Source organism: Micromys minutus, assembly GCF_963924665.1.
Source record: "Micromys minutus genome assembly, chromosome: 17".
Taxonomy (NCBI): Eukaryota; Metazoa; Chordata; class Mammalia; order Rodentia; family Muridae; genus Micromys; species Micromys minutus.
The window spans coordinates 13514560-13539437 of record NC_137952.1 but is presented as its reverse complement, the minus strand read 5'-3'; the positions used below and the strand labels follow the sequence as shown (position 1 = coordinate 13539437).

The 24878-nt window shown below is 42.8% G+C and overlaps 1 protein-coding gene across 1 annotated transcript; it reads left to right on the top strand.

The window, feature by feature from the left end:
* Positions 1 to 1209: 1209 nt before the first annotated feature.
* Positions 1210 to 23125, top strand: PRRG4 (proline rich and Gla domain 4; the record flags this gene model as incomplete). Its single annotated transcript, XM_080931232.1, has 5 exons — positions 1210 to 1312; positions 7008 to 7171; positions 9651 to 9699; positions 11821 to 11953; positions 22894 to 23125. 5 exons carry the CDS (start codon positions 1210 to 1212, stop codon positions 23123 to 23125), a joined length of 681 nt encoding a protein of 226 aa, XP_080787358.1.
* Positions 23126 to 24878: the final 1753 nt, after the last annotated feature.

Here is a 24878-nt window from a genome sequence, read left to right as displayed (position 1 = left end):
AGCAAAGAAACCTAATAAAGGCGGAAATATACTGAAAACAAACACAATTTGTCACATTGTTTCAAATTACAAACCGACACTAACCTAGTAGCATGGAAGATACTAAACATCACAAGTGTTCATCCACTGGAGTTTATTAGTTAGCAGAGTGACGAGATCATTACATGTCAAATAGCTTCTGGAAATTTCCACTGTAAACCCAAGGGAGGGGTGGCAAATGAAAGTAAAAGAGGTGAATCCTTGCATTGTTACCGTGGAAACAATTTTGACTCGGAGACATATTGAAAGTATTTTCTAGACAACCCAGACCTGGTGAAACACATCTGAGAACTTTGTAATTGTTTTTCATTAATTTTTGGTCACGTGACAATGCAACTCGGGAACAGAGTCTGTTTTCTCGGACGAATACTGTGTTCTCACCCCTGGACCACCCTACGAGAACAGGTGACCAAAGGCAACCTTGGGAGCCCAAACTCAAAGTTTAAAACTGTTGCGCCTAGGGCGCTCTGTTTAGCCGCCAAACTATGAGCGTCCCGGTAGTGTAGGACTGGGGACCGAGAGCCGGAGGAGGAGCGCTGCCAGGTGACCGCCTCTCCTCCCTGTCCCGCAGCGATGGGAGTGGCCCCAGCACACAAGCTGGGCCGGGTGCGGCTCACGTTCCCCGAGCGCCCCTACGCGGATCCTAGGCGCCTCCTCCGCGCGCCGGTGTCGCCTTGGAGCTGGGAAGAGCTGGGCTGCTACTGTCGCCCTGTTGCCGAGATCTAGACGCGTCACAGGGCCAGGCCACCTAGGGGACAAGCAGATAACTCGGTTCCCACCCAGGAACTGCTGGAACATGTGCCCGGGGACACAGGTGCGGCGCCCGGCGGGGAGGTGTTGCGGGGAGGAGTGGGAGAGTCACCCGGAGATGATGCCTCGACAGTGGCATTCCAACACCTAGCTGACTGTGCGGGCGAGAGTCGCGGCTGCCTGGGCCAGTGTCCGAACTCTCCTCCGCATATTCCGGGGAGCACCTTTTGTTTCCAGGAGCTCCGCGGGGGCCACCTGCCCGGGCGCCTTGGTTCCAATAGATTCAAAACGGCGCGTGGGGTACAATAGGTCGTTAACCGATCGTTCCAACTAAAGCCCAACCAGCTGAGACTCTAGCTACTTCTTTTTTATTTTAATGTGTCTTTGTCACTTTTGTTTTAGTTTGACAGTTGCTAGACTATGTTTCCACTTCTGATCGTACTCAGTCAGCTGCCCAGACTTATCCTCGCAGTCCCTCTTTGCACAAGAAGCCTAAAGGATTCCAAACATGCCCCAGAAGAAGGTAAGTAGGCATGGTTGCCGACTTGGGGAAAACCCTTCTGGAAACCAGAAGCGGTCTGCTGTATAGATCTCGAGCCAACGTGTGGTAGGGGGAATTACACGCCCTCGTGAACCACTGAGCAACAGTATATCCTTTGTTTTAATTTGTGGCTTTCTTGTTTAGAGTTGTGGGGTTTTAACTACAATATGAACAGACTTATCTCCCTTAGTAAACAGATGTTTAACACCTGCTTTGTGGTTAACTGAATTGAAAGCCTGTTTCGAAGTCCGAAAAGTCAGTGAAGCTGTGTGTTATAAAGAGCAAGGCGGCTTCTTGGAAAGATTGACAGGGAAGCCAGACTCTTGTCAGGACTTGTTTGCGCTCCGCTGGGAGTTCCCATACAGACAAGCGCCCTGCGGCTGAGCCACAGACATCCTGTCCCCTAGTCTGGATTTGTGAGATTCCGAGCAAGGAACTCTACCCCCTTAGTCTTGACCGACTTCCTCAGTAGAATGATGGGACTGGAGGGCAGGATGACCCTTCTGGTCATCGTTCCAAACGTTGTCTAGATAAAGGCAGATGCCTGAGAGATTAAGTGTAGCTTGCTGGCCCAGAATTCTCGGTTACAGGTCACAAACCAATTGGTTCCTGCTTCCATTTGAAAAGCCTAACCTAGCAAAACCAGAAGTGAGAAGGAAAAAAAAGCAGATAAGCTCTAGGCTCTCCGAATCCTTCTCCCTACTTAGTTACTGGGTTTTGCCACCAGCACCAGAACTTTGGATTTACTCAGCTCACACATTCCTGTCCTGTATGATTCCTCACCCCTTTTATCAGATCAGTTCTCAGTTTGTTTTCACTTGAGTAGGATCTGTTACTAATACTCCTGGCAGACTTATTAATGATTGATGAAGTGTGCTCTTTTCACTCTCTCTCTGTGTGTGTGTGTGTGTGTATGTGTGTGTGTGTGTGTGTGTTAGAAAAGGGCAGTGCTTGGGCCTAAAGGAATCGAATTCTAATGGCAAAGTTCTAGGTAATTGGATAGGCAAATTTGAAGCAGAGAGGTTGTTAGAATGAAAGGGATCCTTGTTTTGCCCCAGCCCCCCATTATCCGCAGTCCACTGGCAGTAAAGGTCCATGCACGGGAGAGACGCAGATGCTGCTGTCTGGGATGGTTGTGAGTGCATTCATCCACATGCCAGCCATTGGGCTTCCTGTCACAAACATCATAAGATAATTCAGAAGTTGGAGCCAAGTGCAGAGGGCTACAGCTGTTTGAGGGAAAGGAAAATGAGTCAGGAGCCATGTATAAGCAAGCACACACTGTGTGTCAGGCCCTCTACTGGCTGCTGGAGACCAAGACGGGACTACCATTCTTGTCTTAGAGGAGCTTTGGCTCTGCTGGTCAAGGTGGGGTAAGCAGATATCCTCAGTAAGCTCAGTAACAGAAGTAAGAAGGGGAACGGAGGACCCTGAAACAAACCCGACCCCGGAAGAGTCGGGAGCAGCTGCTCGTGCTGGGAGAGCTGCGTGAAACTCAGGCAGAGCTTCCCATCTGCAAGTAAGACAAGATGCAAGGAAATGCTAAAGGCACACTATCCCTCCCCTTATCCTCAGTTGGTGCAGTTCAACCACCATCAACTCCCCCTTGACCCCCAACTCCCACCCCTTAACCCCCACAGATGCCTGAAACCTCAGATAGTATTGTAGATAAGCCTGACGTATTACCAGATGTGGTCTGTTCAAAATGGCTAACGAGCAGGTGGTGCGTACACTGTGCACGCTGTGAACAAACGGTTGGTTCAGATTCCAGACAGAAGGGAATGGAAGGACAGGCGTTATCTTGTTACTTGGGAGGCCAGGCGATTCTTTCACTTTTTAGGCATTGGTTGGCCTAGAGTAACTGAAACTATACAAAGTGAGATTGTGTGTCTGGAAGTAATTATTACTGAAACTGAGGGTGGGGAAGGGAGCCCCCAGAGAGGTCTGCTAAAACTCTTCAGACACTGTTGAAACAGCAGAATCTCATTTAGGAAACATCTTAGAGAAAAATGAAGTATCTTAGTAGTGAATTTGTAACTGTGGACTTCGTGGACAGGCAACCTCTTAGGAGAATTCAGCACAAGAGAAACACAGGCTCAAAAGCCATGTACCCTCCCCTGACACACGCATCAGTCAAAGGGAAGGAAGGTATCATCCCTCACTAGGAGCCCTGGACATTCCGGGAAAGTTTGCTGCTTTCCAAATAGAAGCAAACATGACAGTGTTCCTCCTGAGATCGAGAGGAAAGCAAGGAAAATGGAGCTGGCCTTGAAGGTTATCTGTAAGGCTAGCTGCTGACAGAGCTGATATCACACGCAGAGAAGTGGCAAACTGCAGGTCCAGGAAGGCACATGTAAGTGAAAGTCAATTACCATGTCATGTTCATACGAGGTTATATTTATGACATTATCATAAATATCATTTCAGGAAACGTAAACATGTTGATAGCTCTATTTCTTTTGTTTCCTGATCAAAAGTAGTTTTGATAGCCTGTTGGGGCAGCACACAACTATAATCCCAGCACTTGGGGGAAATCTTTATGGGCTCAAAGTCAGCCTTGGGTACATAGTAAGTTCCAGGCCAGCTTAGGACGCAGAGAAACACCCTATCCAGAAAGAAAAGTAGCCTTACTGGGTCTCAGGACAGGGTGGATGGATACCCATGAGTCAGATGACAGGCTGTGGGAGAGTCAGCAATGGTTCTTCATACTCTGTTTTGTTTTGAAAAGTAAGATATGTTCACATTCTACAACCCAGTGTTGCCATTAGAAGGTATGGGTCATTGCTTTTCTTTTCTTTTTTATGTAGTGTTTTTTTTCTATTACTCTTAGAGAATGCTGTTAGAAATTTTTGAAAAGGCAAAGTAGGAAAAAAGGGGTTTGTTGTTCTAATCTCTTTACTATTTTTAGATAGGGTCTCACTATGTAGCTCTGATTGGCCTGAAACTTGCCATGTAGACCAGGCTGACTTCAAACTCACAGAGATTCACTTGCCTGTGCTTTGTGAGTGCTGGGATTAAAGGCTCATTATTCCCAGAAAAAAAGTTGTTAATATATAAATATATATAAACATGTAATATTATATATATATATATAACACATACATATATGTACATATGTGTGTGTCTCTACATTTCCCTGGCTGTCTTGGAACTCACAGAGATCTGCCTGCCGCTGTCTCCTGAGTGCCGGGACTAAAGGTCTGCACTGCCACCTTTAATGCTCCTGCCAAAGCATTTCTTAAACAGACTCTCTCTCTGGCTATCGTGTTAGCATCAAGTTGTAAAGGAACCAGGAGATCACTTACATGCCACTGCAGGAGTGCCAATGAGGGGTGACAGGGGCTTCGTTCCCCAAGGCAGAGCAAGGAATTCCAAGAGGACAGGGGAGAAAGAACAAGTGTTCAGGCATCCCGGCCTCTGCCTTGTGAGATAAAGCAATTATCTTACAAGGTACCTACCGTCTCTTGGTTCCAACAGCCCATATATTGTTATAACAAAAAAACTGGTACAAGACTAGGCCTGTGGCTCCGTGACAGAGTGCTGGCCCAGCACGTGTGACACCCTGGCTGTCATCTCCAGCACTGCCAGAAAAAAAAAAAAAAGGAGTAGGAAACTAACACTCTGGAGTAATAATAATAACAATATGTGAATCACAGAAATAATTTTTTTTTCAAATAGGCATAATTTGAAAAGCAAAAAAAAGTCAGGCGTGGAGGTGTGCACCTTAGATCCTAGCAGTCTTGATATATTATTTCTATAAGTTGAAGACCAGCTTGATCTGCATAACAAGTTCTAGGCCTACATAGGGAGATCCTGCATCAGAAGTAATTAATTGGGCTGGAGAGATGGCTCAGTGGTTAGGAGCACTGACTGCTCTTCCAGAGGTCCTGAGTTCAATTCCCAGCAACCACATGGTGGCTCATAGCCATCTGTAATGGGATCAGATGCCCTCTTCTGGTGTGTCTGACAGCTACAGTGTACTTATATAAAATAAATAAATATTTTTAAAGTAATTAATTAATTTAATAAATAATAATAAAATAAAGTAACGAGCAGAAAGAAGGAGGTGAAATAGATTTTAGTGATGTTTTAAATTTTACCTAGTATCCACAATGCTTTTACAAAGTCTACACAATCTGAGACTTGCCTGTGCTCTTTCACATGCTTTCCAAGATGAAATTTAAAATTCTCTGTGTTTTTTATGTCTGTTAGACTAAACACTTTTCTAGTGCTTGGTAGCCATTTATGGACAGAGACTCGTGCATTGGTTAAGAGCAATCTAGAAGATTCTATCCTCTTTAGATAGTCAATGTACAGAAAGAAATCTTGGGCAAAGCATGAGTATTCTTTATTCTTAAGACAGAATATGGCCACCCTGAGATTATAAAATGTATAAATGGTATTTCTGTTCCGCTCCCTTGCTTTCTGCTATCAACCTTGCTGTGTAGCCCAGGCTGGATTCCAGGACAAGGTACTCCTGCCTCACTCTCTCACATGTTCCACCTCATTATAGTTCTCACTGATTCCTCAACAAACGTGGAAGAAATCCCACAAAGTACTGTGAACATTTATCTGAAGGATGAATGGATACAAGTTAATCTCCGAATTAGCATATCATTTTATAAACTTAGGTGTATGGAATTCTTATCTTTTAGAATAAGCTTATATAAAACCCTCAACAGGGTTGGAGAGATGGCTCAGTGGTTAAGAGCACTGACTGCTCTTCCAAAGGTCCTGAGTTCAATTCCCGGCAACCACATGGTGGCTCACAACCATCTTTAATGGGATCTGATGCCTTCTTCTAGTGTGTCTGGAGACAGTGAAATATACTATATACAATAAATAAATAAATACATACATACATACATACATACATACATACATAAATGTTTTTGAAAAAAAAAAGCCCTCAACATATAAATGTTAATTTGGGACTGAGGAGACCAGTTAATGGGTAAGAGCTCTAGTTATACAACCCTGACAGCTCAACCTTGATCCACATCACTCATGAAAAAGCCAATAATGGCTATAGTCATACGCCTGTAACCCTAGCACCGGTGGATTCTGGGAATTTGCTGACCAGCCAGAATAACCAAAGTTTCAGGTTCAGTGAGAGACTCTGCCTCAAAGAGTAAGATGGGGAGAGAGATAGAACAGGACACCTAACATTCTCTTCTGGCCTCCAAATGGGTAGGTGCACTAACACATCTCACACACAAATACAGACACGTGCACACACATGCACACGCAGGTGCACACACACTAACACATACACACACCAAAAAAGCATAGTAATGTTATTAATAGGCCCTCAGTTGGATCCTAGCACTAAAAAAAAGGAGAGAAGGAAAATTAATAGGGAACCAACCTTTGGAAGTAGAGTAGTCGCATCTGCTACTTACAGGGGGACAACATCTAGAAGGATAGTCATCCTTTATTAATTTTTATGTTAATAATTTGGGGCATAAGCAACTCAGGTATTGTCTGGAATTGTTAACATTCTCCAGGAGCCATGTCACGAATGCTACTCATGGAGGCGAATCTGAAAATCATCCAGGAGAGGCTAGTACAGTTCACTCATGTCAAGAGAACGATTTCTTTTTCCTCCAGTTAAAACAGGAAGTTTCTGTGTTGTCTTTATTGCATTTGAAATCTTTTTTTTCCTTTTCTTTTTTAGTCTTTGCATCAAAAGAAGCAGCGAACATCTTTATGCACCGCCGCCTCCTGTACAATAGATTTGATTTAGAACTTTTCACTCCCGGAGACCTGGAGAGAGAGTGCTATGAGGAGTTTTGTAATTATGAAGAAGCCAGAGAGATTTTGGGGGATGACGAAAATACGGTAATTGTCTAGTGATATCAATTATCTGCAAAGTTACTTCATTATACTTTGAGAAAGTGGCACTAAATTAATACATTATAGGCCTGTGTGCTTTATTTTTCTTTAAAGATTTATTTTTATTTTATTTATATGAGTACAGTGAGTCTTCAGACACACCAGAAGAGGGCATCAGATCCCATTACAGATGGTTGTGAACCACCATGTGGTTGCTGGGAATTGAACTCAGGACCTCTGGAAGAGCAGTCAGTGCTCTTAACCACTGAGTCATCTCTCCAGACCAACCTGTGTGCTTTAAATAAAATTAAAATCATATGCCTATTACCTGTTTCCATTTCTTAAAATGCTAAGTAGGCCTCTTTAAAGTTGGCTTTGTATATGTAATCAGCTAGGTTTATAGTAATTAACAAATTATGGGCTTTGCTGTAACTATTTATTTACTTATTTATTTTGAGACATGGTCTCTGTGTATAGCTCTAGATATCCTAGAACTTCCAATGTAGACCAGGCTGGCTTCAAACTCAGAGAGATCCTCCTGCTTCTGCCTTCAGGGTGCTGGCATTAAAGATGTACACCACCACCATGCCTGGCCATGTGTTAGTCTCAGTGCATGTGAATTTTAATTCAAGATATTATTTGAAAATGGCTCATAGGCTACTGCACTAAAAAGCACACACCCTTAGGTCCCACCCACAGCAACCTCACTAAGACATTATCGGAGTTAGTTCTTTGACTAGAAGCATCAATCACTTAAGACTTTGTACACACAGTTTCTCCTCTTAGTGATCTTTTTTGATTGCCCGTATCTATAGTTCAGCTATTTATTTATGATTCCTTTATGTGCAGGCACTGAGGATGTTGTGTGGTTTGTTAATAGATTTATTTCATTTATGTGTATATATGTGTCTGTGTGAGCACATATATGTGCATATGGGTACCTATGAACACTCGGCTAGAAGAGTGTCAGATTCCATGGAGTTAGAGTTAAAGGTATTTAAGGGATGAGCTGCTGGACTCTGATTGTATAGCAAGCTCTCTCAGCCACTGAGCCCTCCTTCTAGCCTCTGGCACTGAGGCTGTAAAGTGGGCTCTGGTGTCTAGGATTTCATTGATTTGTCTATGTAATTTAAGGCAGATTTTTTTTTTTTTTTTTTTTTTTTGAGTTGGAAGGCTCAGTAAGTAAGTAAGATCCTCCTGCCTCTGTCTTCTGAATGCTGGAATTAAAAACATGTACCATCATACCCAGCCTCAGGAAGAAAAAAGAACTGTTTTTAAAATGGCTCAGCGGCTAAGAGCACTGACTGCTCTTCCAGAGGTCCTGAGTTCAATTCCCAGCAACCACATGGTGGCTCACAACCATCTGTAAGGGGATCTGATGCCCTCTTCTGGTGTGTCTGAAGACAGCAACAGTGTACTCAATATAAAAGAATAAATAAGATTTTAAAAATGTGATCTCAATAACTTTAAAAAAAATAAATTCCCCCCCCTTTTTAAAAAATGTGTATGAGTGTTGTGTCTGCGTGTAAATCTGTGTAACACATGTTCGCTGTGCCTGAGGTCAGATGAGGACTTCCCAGTGCCCTGGAACTGAAGTTATGGATGGTTGTGAATTACAGTGTGGTTACTGGGAACTGAACCTGAGTCCTCCGCAAGAGCAACAAGTGGTCTTAATCCGCTGAGCCATCTCTTCAACTCCCAATGCTTTTAAAGTTCTCCATGAAAACAGAATTAAAACCTGCCCGTTAACCTAGGTCATATAGAAAACAGACAAGTTTCATGGTGCCTGCCGGAATATGGAATTCTCTAGAGGAATGTTAGGTGCTTTGCTTTCTCTGTTTGCAAGCAATGCCAGGCCTGCTCCCCTTTCACAAGCATTCTTCTTTGTTCTTTACCGCTCCCTGGGGATCCTCCAACTGCATAGTGAGGAACCCTAGTTATTTATTCCTCCGTAGTCCTTGCCGGCCACTCATTTCCTGAAAATATTTACTTCATGTTCCAAGGTGGAAAGACAAAGACTTTTCTCTCTAGCCATGCCTGGGGTTTAATGATGTTTTCATAATTAAGCAAAATATATTGTCTGATTTAATTATGCTTCCTCACAAATGAAAAATTGTGTGTTCTTTCAAAGCACACAGAACCTAAACTGCCTCAGAGATAACTTTGCAAGTCAGCAAACCAGTGCAGAAAATCATGCCCAACTCCCCCATTTGGTACCCTTGCTTCCTCTCAGATGTGATAGTCCCCACTGTCTAAGAAAGAGCCTCAGCTGGGTGAGGGGGACTAGCCATGGGAATCGAGAGCTGAAACTGGCAACAACCTCTGCACCGGTTAATCAGGCAGCAGGAAGGGCAGAAGGCGTCACTCCCTTCAACTGTGTCACATGCAGAGCTTACCACCTCCACGGTAGGTCACAGGAAACAAAAGAAACGAGAAGTTACATAAACTTAATTTTTTTTTCTTTTTTTTTGTCTTTTCTTCCTAGATCGCATTTTGGCAGGATTATTCAATGAAAGGACCAACCACAAAATCAGGTAAAACGAAGAACCACAGTAATGCTTTCCTCACCTTTCCCCGTGGTAGTCCGTTTTAGTTTTTGATGTTTGAGTTCGGCTATTGCTCAACATGCATACCGAGCGAGGACGGTTTCCCAATTGTATTCCGGGCTGTGGGAGACAGAAGGCTGCCTTCATCTGTTTACACAGTGAAAATCAAGTATGGTGAGATAGTCGGGAAATGAGCTAATGGGCACAAAGGTATTTTAAGCAGCTTGGCAAAGTTCAAACCTGCACAAATGTGGGGCTCTGTAAGTTCTATTTATGAACTAGTATCACTTTTTCTTTTGTTACTGTTACAAGTGAACAGACTCCCTATGGTAGGTAAATGAGATTGCTGGATAAGGTTGAAGATAAGGCTGGGAATGCAGCTTCAGTTACGGAGTGTTTACCGAGCAAGCTCATGCCCCTAGGCTTGATCCCCAGCAACACACACACACACACACACACACACACTCACACACACTCACACAGCTGGTACAGTGCTTGCCTGCCTGAAGCCTCAGGTTTGAGCTTCAAAATGGCGAAAAACTGGATATGGTGGTGTATACCTGAAATCTCATCGGTTGCCTTCACAGGCTACATACTGAAGCCTGGACTCTAGAAAACCCACAGATCCCTGGGAGCAGGGAGAGGAGGATGACCAGAGATTTATCTCAACAGTAGGATATATGTCTAGCATGTACAAAAGTCAGAGTTCAACCTCTGGTACTAAAGAGAAAAAGAAAAAATAAAAACAAACCAGGAGGAGCGTGTTAGAACTGAGAAGCTTCTGGAGAAGGGCAAGGCTTCGTTTTTTTCTGTGTTGCTCATCGAAAGCGGCTTTCTTGTTTTTTTAATAATTTGATACAGGGGTGGAGAGATGGCTCAGCGGTTAAGAGCACTTGTTGCTCTTCTACAGGTTCTGAGTTCAATTCCCAGCAGCCACGTGGTGGCTCACAGCCAACTGTAATGGAATCTGATGCCTTCTTCTGGTGTGTCTGAAGAGAGCCACAATTTGCTTACATACATAAAGTAAATAAATAAATCTTTAGAAAGTAATTTGATACACAATAATTGTATCTAATTTTAACATCCACATACAATGTGCAGTAATCAAATCAAGACAATTAACATAAGTATCACATCAAGCATTTATCATTTATCTGAGGTGATAATACGCAAAGTCTTTTATTTTGAAATATCCAGTAAGTTATCAGCAAGAGCTACCGCACTATGCAACAGAACTGTAGATCCTGGTCCCGTCTGATTATCACTTTGTTCTTGCTAACCAGTTGTTTTATTAAAATGCCTTCCACCTGTTTCCTCTTCTAGCCTCATTTTGGTCATTTAATTAATCTTGCACTTGATTCTTTCATTTGTCTTAAGCTCCTCCTGAAGGAGACTGTTACAAGGTTGGCTAATCAATGTACCAAAATGTATTTAGCTGAGAAAAGTACATGTTTAGCCGACTTACTGTTAGATATTATTCATATAATATGACCTGTTTAATAAACAAAAGAATCGAGTGTCTAAGAAATACCATTTAAGAGCTGGTAAGATGGCTTAGTGGGTAAAGATTCTTGCCATGAAACCTGAGTTCAACTCTCAGGACTTACATGGTAGAAGGAGAAAAACCACTCTCAAAAATTATTTTCTGACATCCATAGATGTGCCATGATTACCCCCAACACACACACAGTAAACATATCATATATCATATATATGTATATGACCCCCAACACACACAGAGTAAACATATCATATATCATATGTATATGTATTTATATATATATATACTTAAAAAACAAATATCATTTATATTTTTTCAGGTAGATTTTCTAATACTCTAAGACAAAGACTGGCCTTTTATCCTAACACTTGGGTAAGCGGAAGCAGGTGGCTCTCTGAGTTTAAGGCCAGCCTTGTCTACAGAGCTAGTTCCAGAACAGCCAGAATCCCTTTCTCAAGAAACAACAATAACAAAGAGAGAGAGAGAGAGAGAGAGGATAAATTAGCTATCGGTGATGAGAATCTTCTCAATTATTGAAATGTATTGAAATTATGAATGATGCTTTTCAATCAGGCTATTAATTTTATGCTTTTTAATTTTTTTTAAAGATGTTAACAAAGAGAAAATTGATGTTATGGGCCTGCTGACTGGATTAATTGTTGCTGGAGTATTCTTAGTTGTTTTTGGCTTACTTGGCTACTACCTATGTATCACCAAGTGTAACAGGCAGCCATACCCGAGGTAAGTCAAAATATTAAATTTATTAGTATGCATTCTGTATGATTATTTTTAAGTAGATCAAACTGATAGCTTTTTGTTGTTAGCTCTTTACAATAATCTTACATAATCAAGAAGACTGCAGTGAGCACAGAGACTTTTCATACATCCTTTGCCCAGTTCCTCCCATTATTTCCAAATATGTTACCATAGCAGATCTGTCAAAACTAAGCAGATAGTGCCAGAGATACGGCTCAGTCAGTAAGTTCCATTCTGCACAGGCATAAGACCTGAGTTCAGATTGCCAGCAACTAGAAAACCTCAGTGTGGCAGCATGAGCCTGTCATCCAGTTTCAGGGGGATGGGGACAATGACGCCCTAGAACTTGCCAACCTAGCTTAATCAGCAAGTTACCGTTCAGTGAGAGACCCTGTCTCAAAAAATACAGTGGAGAGTAACTGCGAAAAACACTGATGTTGACCTCTGGCCCCCACACACATACATAAAAACATTGTAACACCATCACTAACTAAACTACATGTATATTTTGCCAGTTTCTCTGTTAACTGTCTTCTCTACTCCAGGGACAGTTAAGGCCTCACAGTACACTTAGTGATGTCTTCCCAAACTCTAGGCTGACAGATGTTTGGTGTTTTAACATCCATATTTACAACCTGATAAAGCTATTACAAGATTGTTTTTCTTTTCTTTTATTAGATATTTTCTTTATTTACATTTCAAATGTTATCCACTTTTCTCCTTTCCCCTCCAGAAGCCCCCATCCCATCCTCTCTCCCCCTTCTTCTATGAGGGTTCTCCCCCACCCACCCACTCACTCACCCTCTCCCTCCCACCTCCCCACCCTGGCATTCCCCTACACTGGGATATCGAGCCTCCACAGGGCCAAGGGCCTCCCTTCCCACTGATGCCCAACAAGGCCATCCTCTGCTACATATGTGGCTAAAGCCATGGGTCATTCCATGTGTACTCTTTGGTTGGTAGTTTAGTCCCTAGGAGCTCTGGGGGCTCTGGTTGGTTAATATTGTTGTTCTTTCTATGGGGTTGCAAACTCTTTCAGCTCTTTTCTCTAACTCCTCCACTGGGGACTCTGTTCTCAGTCTAATGGTTGGCTATGAGCATCCACCTCTGTATTTGCCAGGCTCTCAGGAGACAGCTATATCAGGTTCCTGTCAGCATGCACTTCTTGGCATCCGCAATAGTGTCTGGGTATTGCAAGATTTTTTTAAGTGTATTTATTTAGTATGTATGAGGGTACCTGTGAGTCATGACAAACATATGCTAATGGTACTATTTCTAAGATCCTTCAAAAGAATACAAGATCTAGGTGTAGCTGCTCATAGCTACAGTCCCTGCACTTGAGAGGTAGGGGAAAAGGATTCAAGCTCAGCACTTGTCTGGACTACATGCAGAGACTTGTCTCAAAGCCTGGAGCTGAAGCTCAGCAGTAGAGAGCTTGCCTACTAAATGTGTATGCCACTCCTTTCCACGCCACCGTTCCATTCTTTTCAGAAACAGAAAGTCTTAACAGGTCTGTGTATCAGAAGCAAATTAATTCAGTGACAAGAAGTGTGACTCAGTTGGTAGAGGGTTTGGCTAGTGTTCAAGAAGGCCTGGGTTCCCTCCCAGCACCACATACATCTGGTGTGGTGGCACAAGCCTGCAAAATACCAGCACTGAGTGGGTGGGGCAGGGGCTAGAGGCAGGAGAATAAGAAGTTCAAGATAAATCTTGGCTATGTAACAAACTGGATGCCAGTCTGGGACATATGACACCTTGTTTTAAGGTGTGGGTGGTAACCTGACTTTAAACTATTATTGATACCTTAAAAATAGTAAAACAAAATTATTACCAATTAAGGATAAGTAGTACATTAACATAGATTGATAAGGATTCCTAGGGATCATAATTATTTGCACAACGATCTTGATTAGGTTTCTTCTGCTGGGATAAAACACCATGACTAAAGGCAACTTGAGGAGAAAAGGGTGTATTTGGCTTACAAGTCCTGGGTCACAGTCTATTGAGGGACGTCAAGGCAGGCACTGAAGCAGAGGCCATGGAGGACCATGTTTACTGACTTACTCAGCCTACTTTCTTGTAGCATTCAAGACCATTATCCAGAGTTGGCCCTGCCTACAGTCAAGAAAATGCCGCATAGACTTGTCTGCTTACTGATTAGTCTGACAGACGTTTTCTCAGTTGAGTTTCTGTCTTCTCAGATGATTGTAGCTTGTGTTAAGTTGGCAAAAATGAACCAGCACAGATGCTGATCACCTTTTTTTTTTAAGATTTATTTTTTATTTATATGAGTACACTGTAGCTGTCTTCAGACACACACCAGAAGAGGGCATCAGACCTCATTGTGAGCCACCATGTGGTTGCTGGGAATTGAACTCAGGACCTCTGGAAGAGCTGTCAGTGCTCTTAACCACTGAGCCATCTCTCCAGCCCAATGCTGATCATCTTAATGATTTGGTGAAGACATTTTTAAAAGGAACACTAGGTGCTAAGGGAGCTGCTAATATTGATGCTTGTAGATTCCAGCTTACACTTTCAAAGTCAGAGAAAAAGCTCATGTTGAGGACCACATATTCTTCTCCCACCACTAGGAATTAAAACCAGGCCTCACTCCACCACTAACTGACAACCCCATCCCTAATCGGTTACAGATGGAAGGCTTCCATTCACTTTAAAAGACGATTATACAATTCAGGTCTAAATATAGACTAATAGGAAACCAGAAAACTTTAATTTACACTGTTTAAATTTATGGGATAAGACTGTTCTTAATTATTTCATATCAAATGAAATAATGTGTGGAGGAAGAATATTCAACTAGAAATCAGAAGGCAAAAGTTCGGATGTTAATTCTGCTACTGTTTAATAAAGGACCTTAAAGCAAATTCTCCCCCTCACTACCTTTGTTATCTGAGACATTATCTCACCAGGTAACCTATGCTGGCCTCAAACTCTATATGTATCCCATGTAGGGGTCTTGAATTAATAAACCCTGAATTCTGGAATTGCAGACATACCTCTAAGGCCCACTAAACTCTACTAAATTATTTTTATTTTTGTGTATGTGCTTACTTGCATGAGTTTATGTGCATGTGTGCAAGTACCTGAGAATGCCCAAGGGCATTTCCAGCAGCTGGAGTTAGAGGCAGCTGTAAGCCACCTGATGTGAGTGCTGGGAATGAAACTCCAATACTCTGCAAGGACAGTGGGCACTCTTAATGGCTGAGCCATCTCTCCTGCCCCTTTTGTGAAGTTGATGGTCTCCTTCCTTTACATAGGGTTTGTGGGTCAGATTTATGTCCTCAGGTTTTATAAGATGGTCTTATTGGATGGTCATTCCACTGGCCTGGTCAGGAATGAATAATGATTGATTGATTGATTAATTGACTGAGACAGAGACTCGGGGGAAATTTTTTTTCTTATCTCTGAGAATGAACGAGGAAAAAAAAACCCGATTCCTCTTAAAGTTTTATAATATCTTTTTCTTTTGTCAGTTTTCTGACTTTGGTTGTCTGTCAGAGTTTTCACTTTAAAAATTACTTATTGGAGCTGGAGAAATGGTTCAGCGATTAACAGCACTGACTTTGAGTTCAATTCCCAACACCAATATGATAGTTTACAACCATCTGTAACTCCGGATCCAGAAGCACTGATGTCCTCTTCTGATTTCTGAGGGCACTGAGCACATATTTAACACACATATGCACGCACACACAAACACACACTCACAAATAAATAACTAACATTTTAAGATGTTAGCAAAGTAAAAATTAAAATAAGCAAATAAACAAAAATTCTGGGGAACACTCCTTTAATCCTAGTACTTGGGAGGCAGAGACAAGTAGATCTCTGTGAATTCAAGGCTAGCCTGGTCTACGTAGTGAATTCCAGGCCATCTATGGCTATGTAGTGAGTCTCTGCCTCAGTCAATCAATCAATCAATCAATCAATCATTCCTGACCAGATCAGTAAGATGGCCATCTAATAAGCACATGCTACAAAAGTCTAAGGACATAAATCTGACCCACATGCACACTGTGACATGCAGACTCACCCACATCAAACACTCCTACACATCATCTCATCATCTTCATCTTCAAATTTTAATTAAAATTAAAATAAAATAAAAATAACAAACATAGTTGAGCAGTAATGCCACATGCCTTTAATCCCAGCACTCTGGAGGCAGACACTGGTGGGTCTCTTAGTTCGAGACCAGCCTGGTCTACAGAGTGAGTTTTAGGAAAGCCAGGGCTACATAGTGAGACCCTATCACAAATAAATAAATAAGTAAAAACCTTAAAAAAAAAAAAAAAACTCACAACTTATGTTTTAGAAATAGCCACTGGGCTGGAGAGGTAACTCAAGTCAGTAACGTGTTTATTACAGAAGTTTAAAGTCTGAATTGGACCTCAGTACCCATGTAAAAAGCCAGGGTGTAGCCACAGGCTTTTCCACCCACGCCCCAGTTCCCAAATAAAGACCTGAAGGCTTATTTATTAGTAAATGCCTAGGCCTCGAGATAGGCTTGTTCCCTGACCAGCTTGTAGCTCATTTACCCTGTCTATACTATTCTGTCTGCCACATGGCTAGTGACCGCTCCTTAGCTTCATACACCTGCCTTCCTCTGGATGGCAACTCTGCTGCTCCTGTCTCTTTCCCAGAGTTCCTCCCTCTGCCTTCTAATCCTGCCTCCGTTTATTGGCCAGCAGATTTTTATTTTGACCAGTCTGAGGGTGCCGAAGGCAGGCAAGGAAGGACAGTGACATGGCCAGGGCTACACAGAGAGACAGGGTCTCTGTCTCAAACAAAAAATATCCCAGCATCTGAAGTTGCCCTCTGGTCTCCACATATACATGCACACATGTACATGCACATTTGCACACACACAAATGAAAAAAAAAAGAAAAAAAGTATTATCATCATCATCATCATTATTATTGATTTGGTGTGCATACTATATGTTCTCATTTGCAACTTAATTTTGTTATTTAAAACAATATAAAACAACGTCTCTCCTCTTGTAAGTAGGTTGAGTTCAGAATCCATCTCACTTGACTTTACAACCATCCCCAGCTCCATGTCTGTGAACCTAGCCACACCTTTGTCCTGCTCAAGTCCTCAGGCTAAGCTCAGCACCATCCTACCTGCCATCCTACCTTCGCCTGTGACTTTTACTCCTGTAACCTCACACAAGTGGGGTCAGACAGTAGTAGCCTGTTCCTGACTGGTTAATCCGGTGCAGTATTTTCAAAACACTGAGCATCTTCTTTTAATTTACATTCATCGCCTGAGTTATATATTCTGGTGCAGTGCTCTGAGATGTGACTCCTCCCTAAAATAACAGCAATCTGAGACCAGCATTCATTTCAGAAAGAGACCAAAGTGTATTATTGCCGTCCTAGGCAGGATGCGGAAGTATAGGCGCTGGAATTCAGTGCTCAGATATTGAGTACACAGTTGACGAGACCTTTGTCCTTGCTCATGTTACTCACATGCCCATCAAAGCCACTGTGCTGTGTGGTTCCACTGGAGCAGCATTTACTCAAATACACGTGAATGGTGCTGTGTGGTATTGTGCAATATGGCTGCCGGATCATTAGCATATAGTTCTGAAGAAGTATTAGCTATTGTTGTTACCAGTCATTTGTGAACTCAAGTTGTTCCAAAGGTTTGAGAAACGGTATTCCTATCTTCCCAGGTAGTGTTTGTGCTATTAGGAAAAAAAAAAAAAAAAAAAAAAAAAAAAACATAGCTTCCAGACCAGGTGTATGCACAATGGTAGAACACCTGGATAACACATGTGAGGCCCTGGGTTCAATCCCCCAGCGTATAAATAAATCAATAAGCAAATAAATAAATTAAGCTGTCCTTAAAACCCTGATTTCAATTCCCAGCACCACAGAGCAACCAAACGCAAAACCATTCAGAGCTTGGACTGATTGCAGATTTGCCCAGCGTTCATATGTTCATATGAAGTTAAAATCAGGATGTGCCATAAATACATTCTTTTTAGACTCAGCAGATTACAAAATACTGACTAAGGAATCTGCCTCAGTTCATGTAAAACTAATTAAGATGTGTCATAAATAAATTCTTTTTTCCCCCTCTTTCTTTTTATTGGACATTCTCTGTATTACATTTCAGGTGTTAGCCCCTCCCCCTCCTCCAAATAAATTCTTTTTAAACTCAGCTGATTCCAAACTATTGACTAAGGAATCTGCCTCAGTCCCCATGTCACAAGCCACGTGCTGCTGTCACTAATGTCCACCTCTGTTCAAAGCATTCTGTAGTTCTGGGAAGTGAAGGAGAGCTGTTCAAAGATGACATGGAGTGATTACCATTTGGTATGGACAGACAGACCTCAGACAGACAGACAGACAGACAGAGAATGAGAGTCCAAATTTAAACATAGGAAAGAACATAAAAGGACTGGGTAATTTCAGCTTGGGGAAGATGGTGACAGGTGAACCCTCGGTGGAGCAAGAGGAATTCAAAGAAGGTTCCTCTTTTGGTGACTGCTTTTGAGAAAGCAGTAATCTGTTGCGTCCTGGGAACGCAGTGCTCAAATAATGCAAGGCGGAGCAGGAAGAACCTGTAGGATAAAGGAGCGCCCATCGAAACGCCAGTGTGGGGTCCCAGGGAAGGTCAGGGGTCTGGACTTGTCTCGGGGAAAGGAAGCGGTAAGACACGGTAGCTGGTAGGAAGCTGGAGATGCAGCGAGTCTGAGTTCTGTCTTGACTTCTGGCCGAAGAAAAAATGAAATTCGGATTTGGCAGAATAAAATCATATTTTCTGTCAAAGATTTTATAGATAGCTCAAGAGGGCCTGAAGAGAGAGCTCTGCAGTTAAGAGCACTGGCTGCTCATATAAAACAAAACTGTTAAAAAATATATGGTAGATGCAGGAGAATAAAACAATAAATGACAACCTGTAAAAGAGATACATGAGCTGATATTTCTTCAAAGGGGACAGACAAACATCCAACAGACACCTGCAATGACATAGAGCATGCTGGGATTGCTCTGCCCGTGTTCCTGTGCCTGGCTTTTACATAGGTCTGGGAATCTAAACTCAAGTTATCAGTGTTTCAAGACAAACTGGCACTAACTAAGCCAACTCCCGAGACCTAATGCTGTCCCTTAGTGGGAAAAATACTGTAGACATGGGTTAGAGGTTACTCAAAATCTTCTCAGGGTCTTAATTCTTTATTATCCTTAACTATAGGACGTTAACTTATGCATTGATACTTTCTAGTCAGCCAACTTCGAAGTCTAAACTTCTCAGTTTATTAACATTTGAATTGTAGTTTGTAGGTAAAAGCACTTGCCACTAATCCTGACGGCCCAAGTTCAGTCCTTGAGATTTACATGCTGGAGAGATGGTTCTGTGGTTAAGAGCACTGACTGCTCTTCCAGAGGTACTGAGTTCAAATCTGACAACCACATGGTGACTCACAACCATCTGTAATGGAATCCAGTACCCTCCTCTGGTGTGTCTGAAGATAGCGACAGTGTACTCACATACATAAAATAAATAATTAAATCTTTAAAAGAGAGAAAGATTTGCATGGGAATGAGAAAGTTGTCCTCGGACTTCCACAGTGTGGAGTGTGTGTTTGTGTATGTATGTTTGTTCATGTGCACACATGCACATGTATTTGTATAGGTATATAGACACACAAACCAATTTTTAAAAAATATTAGTGTAGTTTGGAATTCTCAGGACAGAATGGGAAACTGTACGTTGAAAACATCAGACCCACATGGCTTTAGCTTTCGCTAGCTGATAAGGTTTTATGAAATGATTTGTTGGGTGTAGAGGTTCAAATCTGCAATTCTAGAGCTGGGCAGGAGGAGTGCCAGTTTAAGATAAGCTTCAATAGTGAGTTCAAGGCCAGCTCAGCAACCTGGAAGGAAGACCCCATCCCCCAGAATTTTAAAATGACTAGAGATGGTAGCTCAATGGCATAGTACTTGTCTAATAGCATGCCCAAGACTCTGGGTTCAATCCCAATATGAAGAGAACACAGAAAAAGAGGGTTAGGCTTGAACAAAGCCTTTTTCAGTGCCAAGAGTCAAACCCAGATCTTTACACACTACTGTACTGCTTTAGTATGTACTTGGCCAAGAAGTGCAGAATGACATCATTTCCACAATGGAACAGTGCCAGTCAAAGCACAGAGAAGCAGCCTGGGGGTGTAGCTCAGTTGATAGATCTCTTGCCTGAGCATCCCTAAAGTCAATGGTTCAAACCCTGGGATCACATGATTAGGACATGGTAGTACATACCTGTAATCTCAATGCTCAGGAGGTAGAGGCAGGAGTCTGAGGTCACCCTTAACACACAGTGAGTCTGAGGCCACCTTAGACCCTGTTTCAGGAAAAGGGATGGGTAGGGGAAGAGAGAAAAAGGGAGACTTTGAATTCTACTTAACAGAGAGGAAAGCTATGAAAAATATTGTGAAACCAGAATAAAGGAGGCTTTGAAGCGAGGGCTCAAGGGTTCCATAACCATGGAAAGCCATCTCTAGACCACGAGGCAAAACTACTGCTTGGGAAGAGTTAAAGACCAACCAGGCACCAGGGCTTCAGAGAGAGAAGGAAACTGAGTCAGGGAGCTTGACTTTGATCAGAGATGACAGACTATAGCTTCAGCCCCAGCCTGACCCGAGACTTCAAAGCTCTTAGCACTTCTGGTATGCTAAGTGTAGAAAGACTACTTTGGGCTTCAGCGTGTAAAGTAAACCTGGTGTGTTATTAATGAATTGAGTTTTACATTTATCAAAAATAGTTGGATTTTTTTTTTTTTTTTTTTTTTTTTTTTTTGGTTGGTTGGTTTGGGGCATTTCGGTTTTTTGTTATGTTTTGTTTTTAAGACAGGGTCACTTTGTTAGCTGACCTCAAACTCAGAAATCCTCCTGCCTCTGCCTCCCAAGTGCTGGGATTAAAGGTTTTTACCACCATGGCCAGCTGGATGGTTTTTTAAATAAGACAAAGCCTTGTGCATACCAGGCTGGACTTGAATTTGCTATGTAGACAAGGATCGCACCACCTTCTTTCTCCCACATGTTATGATTTTAGAAATGGGCCACTATGTCCCGTTTAGGATTTGTATCCCCTCCACCCCCACGCCACCCCTGGGTGTGTGGGGGGTGTGTTTGGGGGATGCTTATGGATACATGCACATGTATGTTGGTTTACTCTCATGTGTGGAGGCCAGAGGTCAACGTCAGATGTTTTTCTCAGTGCCTCTCTGCCTTATTTTTGACACAAGATCTCTTACTAAAAAGGGCGATAGAGAGACTCGTCTGAAACAATCAAATAAAAAATTCTAAACTGGGACAGGAAAGATGGGTCAGTGCAGGAAGTACTTGCTATGAAGCACATGCACCCGCTGTCTTACATGCACCCACTGTCACACATGCACCCACTGTCACACATGCACCCACTGTCACACATGCACCCACTGTCACACATGCACACATGCACCCACTGTCACACATGCACACATGCACCCACTGTCACACATGCACCCGTTGTCTTACATGCACCCACTGTCACACATGCACCCGCTGTCTTACATGCACCCACTGTCACACATGCACCCACTGTCACACATGCACACATGCACCCACTGTCACACATGCACCCATTGTCACACATGCACATATGCACCCACTGGCACACATGCACACATGCACCCACTGTCACACATGTACCCACTGTCACACATGTATCCATTGTCACACATGCACCCACTGTCACACATGCACATATGCACCCACTGTCACACATGCACACATGCACCCACTGTCACACATGCACTCATGCACCCATTGTCACACATGCACACATGCACCCACTGTCACACATGCACCCACTGTCACACATGCACCCGCTGTCACACATGCACCCGCTGTCGCAAATACACATATCCATCCACTGTCACACATGCACCCATTGTCACACATGCACACATGCACCCACTGTCACACATGCACACATGCACCCACTGTCACACATGTATCCATTGTCACACATGCACCCACTGTCACACATGCACATATGCACCCACTGTCACACATGCACCCACTGTCACACATGCACCCACTGTCACACATGCACCCATTGTCACACATGCACACATACACCCACTGTCACACATGCACCCACTGTCACACATGCACCCACTGCCACACATGCACTCATACACCCACTGTCACACATGCACCCATTGTCACACATGCACACATTCACCCACTGTCACACATGCACACATACACCCACTGTCACACATGCACCCATTGTCACGCATGCACATATGCACCCACTGTCACACATGCACCCACTGTCACACATGCACCCACTGTCACACATGCACACACAGTCACACATGCACACACAGTCACACATGCACACATGAAGGCAGTCATACATGTGAAATAAATATAAATAAATGTATTTAAAGTTGAGCATGGTAGTGCATGCTTGTGACTGTGTGAGGAGGTATTGACACTTGGATCTTGGGTACGGTCTAGCTGAAATGTGAACTTTCATTTTCCTTTTCTTGTAACTTGAGTCAGGGATTCTCTGTGTAGCTCTGGTGCCCTGGAACTCTGTAGACCAGGCCAGCCTTGAACTCACAGAGACACATCTGCCTCTGGAGTGGTATGCCCGGTGAACTTTAGAATGTTTATTTGTTTAAACTTCCCAGAGAGGGCTTCTCTGTGTAGCCCTGGCTGTCCTAGAACTCACTCTACGCACTAGGCTGGCCTTGAATTTAAAGATCCGACTACTTCTCCCTCCTAAGTGCTGGGATTAAAGGCATCTGCCACCACAGCATGGCTTCTAGAATTTTTTAATGTCATTATGTTAACCGAGAAATTCGCCTCTCTTAAACCTAAATGTCATCTCTCTGTTTAGCTCTTCAGCCGTCTACACAAGAACAGCCAGATACACTCCCTCCATCATTTTCAGAACCCCCGAGGAAGCTGCCTTGTCTCCATCACCGTCTTCAGAGGATGCAGGACTACCTTCCTATGAACAGGCAGTAGCACTGACCAGAAAGCACAGTGTCTCACCACCACCTCCCTATCCTGGGCCCGCAAAAGGATTTAGGGTATTTAAAAAGTCTATGTCACTCCCATCTCACTAAGCCTACCTGGCTGCCTCGCTGAAAGACATTCATTTATATGGTTGAATAATTTATTCTCCCTGAAAAAAAAAGGGGGTTTGCTTGTTCAGCTTTTTATGACAAACCACAGGGAATAAAGGAAGGATGCATACAGAACAGAATTTACCACAGCTCTGCTTTCATCTCCGACGTGAACTGGATCGCTGTCATCTTGGTAAGAAACTTCAACTCCACTAATTACCTTGAAGTTAAGAAGAAAGTGCCTTTTGCAATATATACTGTACTTGTTCAAAAATCTTTCCTGTAGTTGGATAATGTGGTGTGTGCCTACAAATGCCCAGGAGGCTTAGAGGGGAGGGATGAGAGTTCAAAGCCAGCCTGGGCTCTGTCAAGACCCTGCCTCAAAACACAGTTTGTTATTAATAGAGTAATTAGAATTAGCCAACCAGGTACTGTCACCCTTAGATCATGAGACTTCCTTAGGATTTCTTTTTGGTTGAAAATACTTTGTAGAATTAGATGTTTTGCTGTAAATCTGCGGTCTTAATGTGATCATTTGGTTTCCTGTTCCAATCAGTGCAGCGCATCCATCAAATGTGCCGGTCGGTTACGGTTCAGTGGTGTCAAGAGGTTTTGTTTGTTTGTTTGTTTGTTTTAAGTTAGTATTCATGGGCTAAGGAGATGCCTCACTTGGAAAGTGCTTGTCATGCAACTATGAGGTCCTGAGTTCGAGCCTGCATACCCACGTTTGAAACCAGCAACAACAAACAAAACGAGCAAACTGGCAAACAAACAAAACAGATCTGAGTACTTGGTGCTCACCTGTAATCTCAGCACTGTAGGAGGACTACTCAGGAGCACCCTGAGGATGGTGTCTAGCCACAGGAGCTGAATCAGGAACCTCTAAATTCAGTGAAAGACTATCTCAAAAATTAAGGAAGAGCTAGTGAGGTGGGTGAATGCCTTTAATCTCAGTACGCAAGAGGCAGAGATCTCTGTGAGTTCAAGGCCAGCCTGTTCTACATTGTGAGTTCTAGGACAGCCTACACAAAGAAACCCTGACTCAAAAAGCATTAAAAAAAATTTTAGGTGGAAAGCAATTGAAGAAGATACCTATATCAACTTCTGGCCTCTACATGCACAAGTTTGCATGGGTGTGCATACATGCACATACAATATTGAGCTAGAAGTTTAGCAATAGAATGGTAGAGGCAAGTGGTTGAACATTTGCTTCATATGCACGAGGCCCCAGGTTTGAGGTCCCCAGCAGTATCTACTAAAGTCATCAGAAAACTTTTCACCTTATGTACATGGATGGGGATTTTTGTTTTGTTTTTGTTTGTTTGTTTTCTTATTCTGTTTGTTTGTTGGTGTCTGTGCATGTATTTGTGTGTGCATGTATTTGTATGTGTGTGTATATGTGTGTGTTTGCGTGCGTGCATGTGTGTGTGTGTGCATACATGCTGGAGATTGAACCAAAGCATTTATGCTAAGCACATGCTATACAATTAAGCTAAACTCCCAGTCTCCCTTGTTTCTCCTAGTACAACTTAACACACAGAAAACACACCGTGGTTTTAACAGATACTTGTCATAATCATATAAATGACCAGTTCTTCCTTAAGAACGTAGAAGAGCGCAATGGGAAAACCCATGCTCAGCGTATGTGCAAGAACCTGGGTTAGATCCCCAGCACCAAAACAAAACAAAAATGTAACAGAGTATTGTGGGACTGTGAAAGGTAGTGTGGCCCCCAGTGTATAGAGTTGAGATT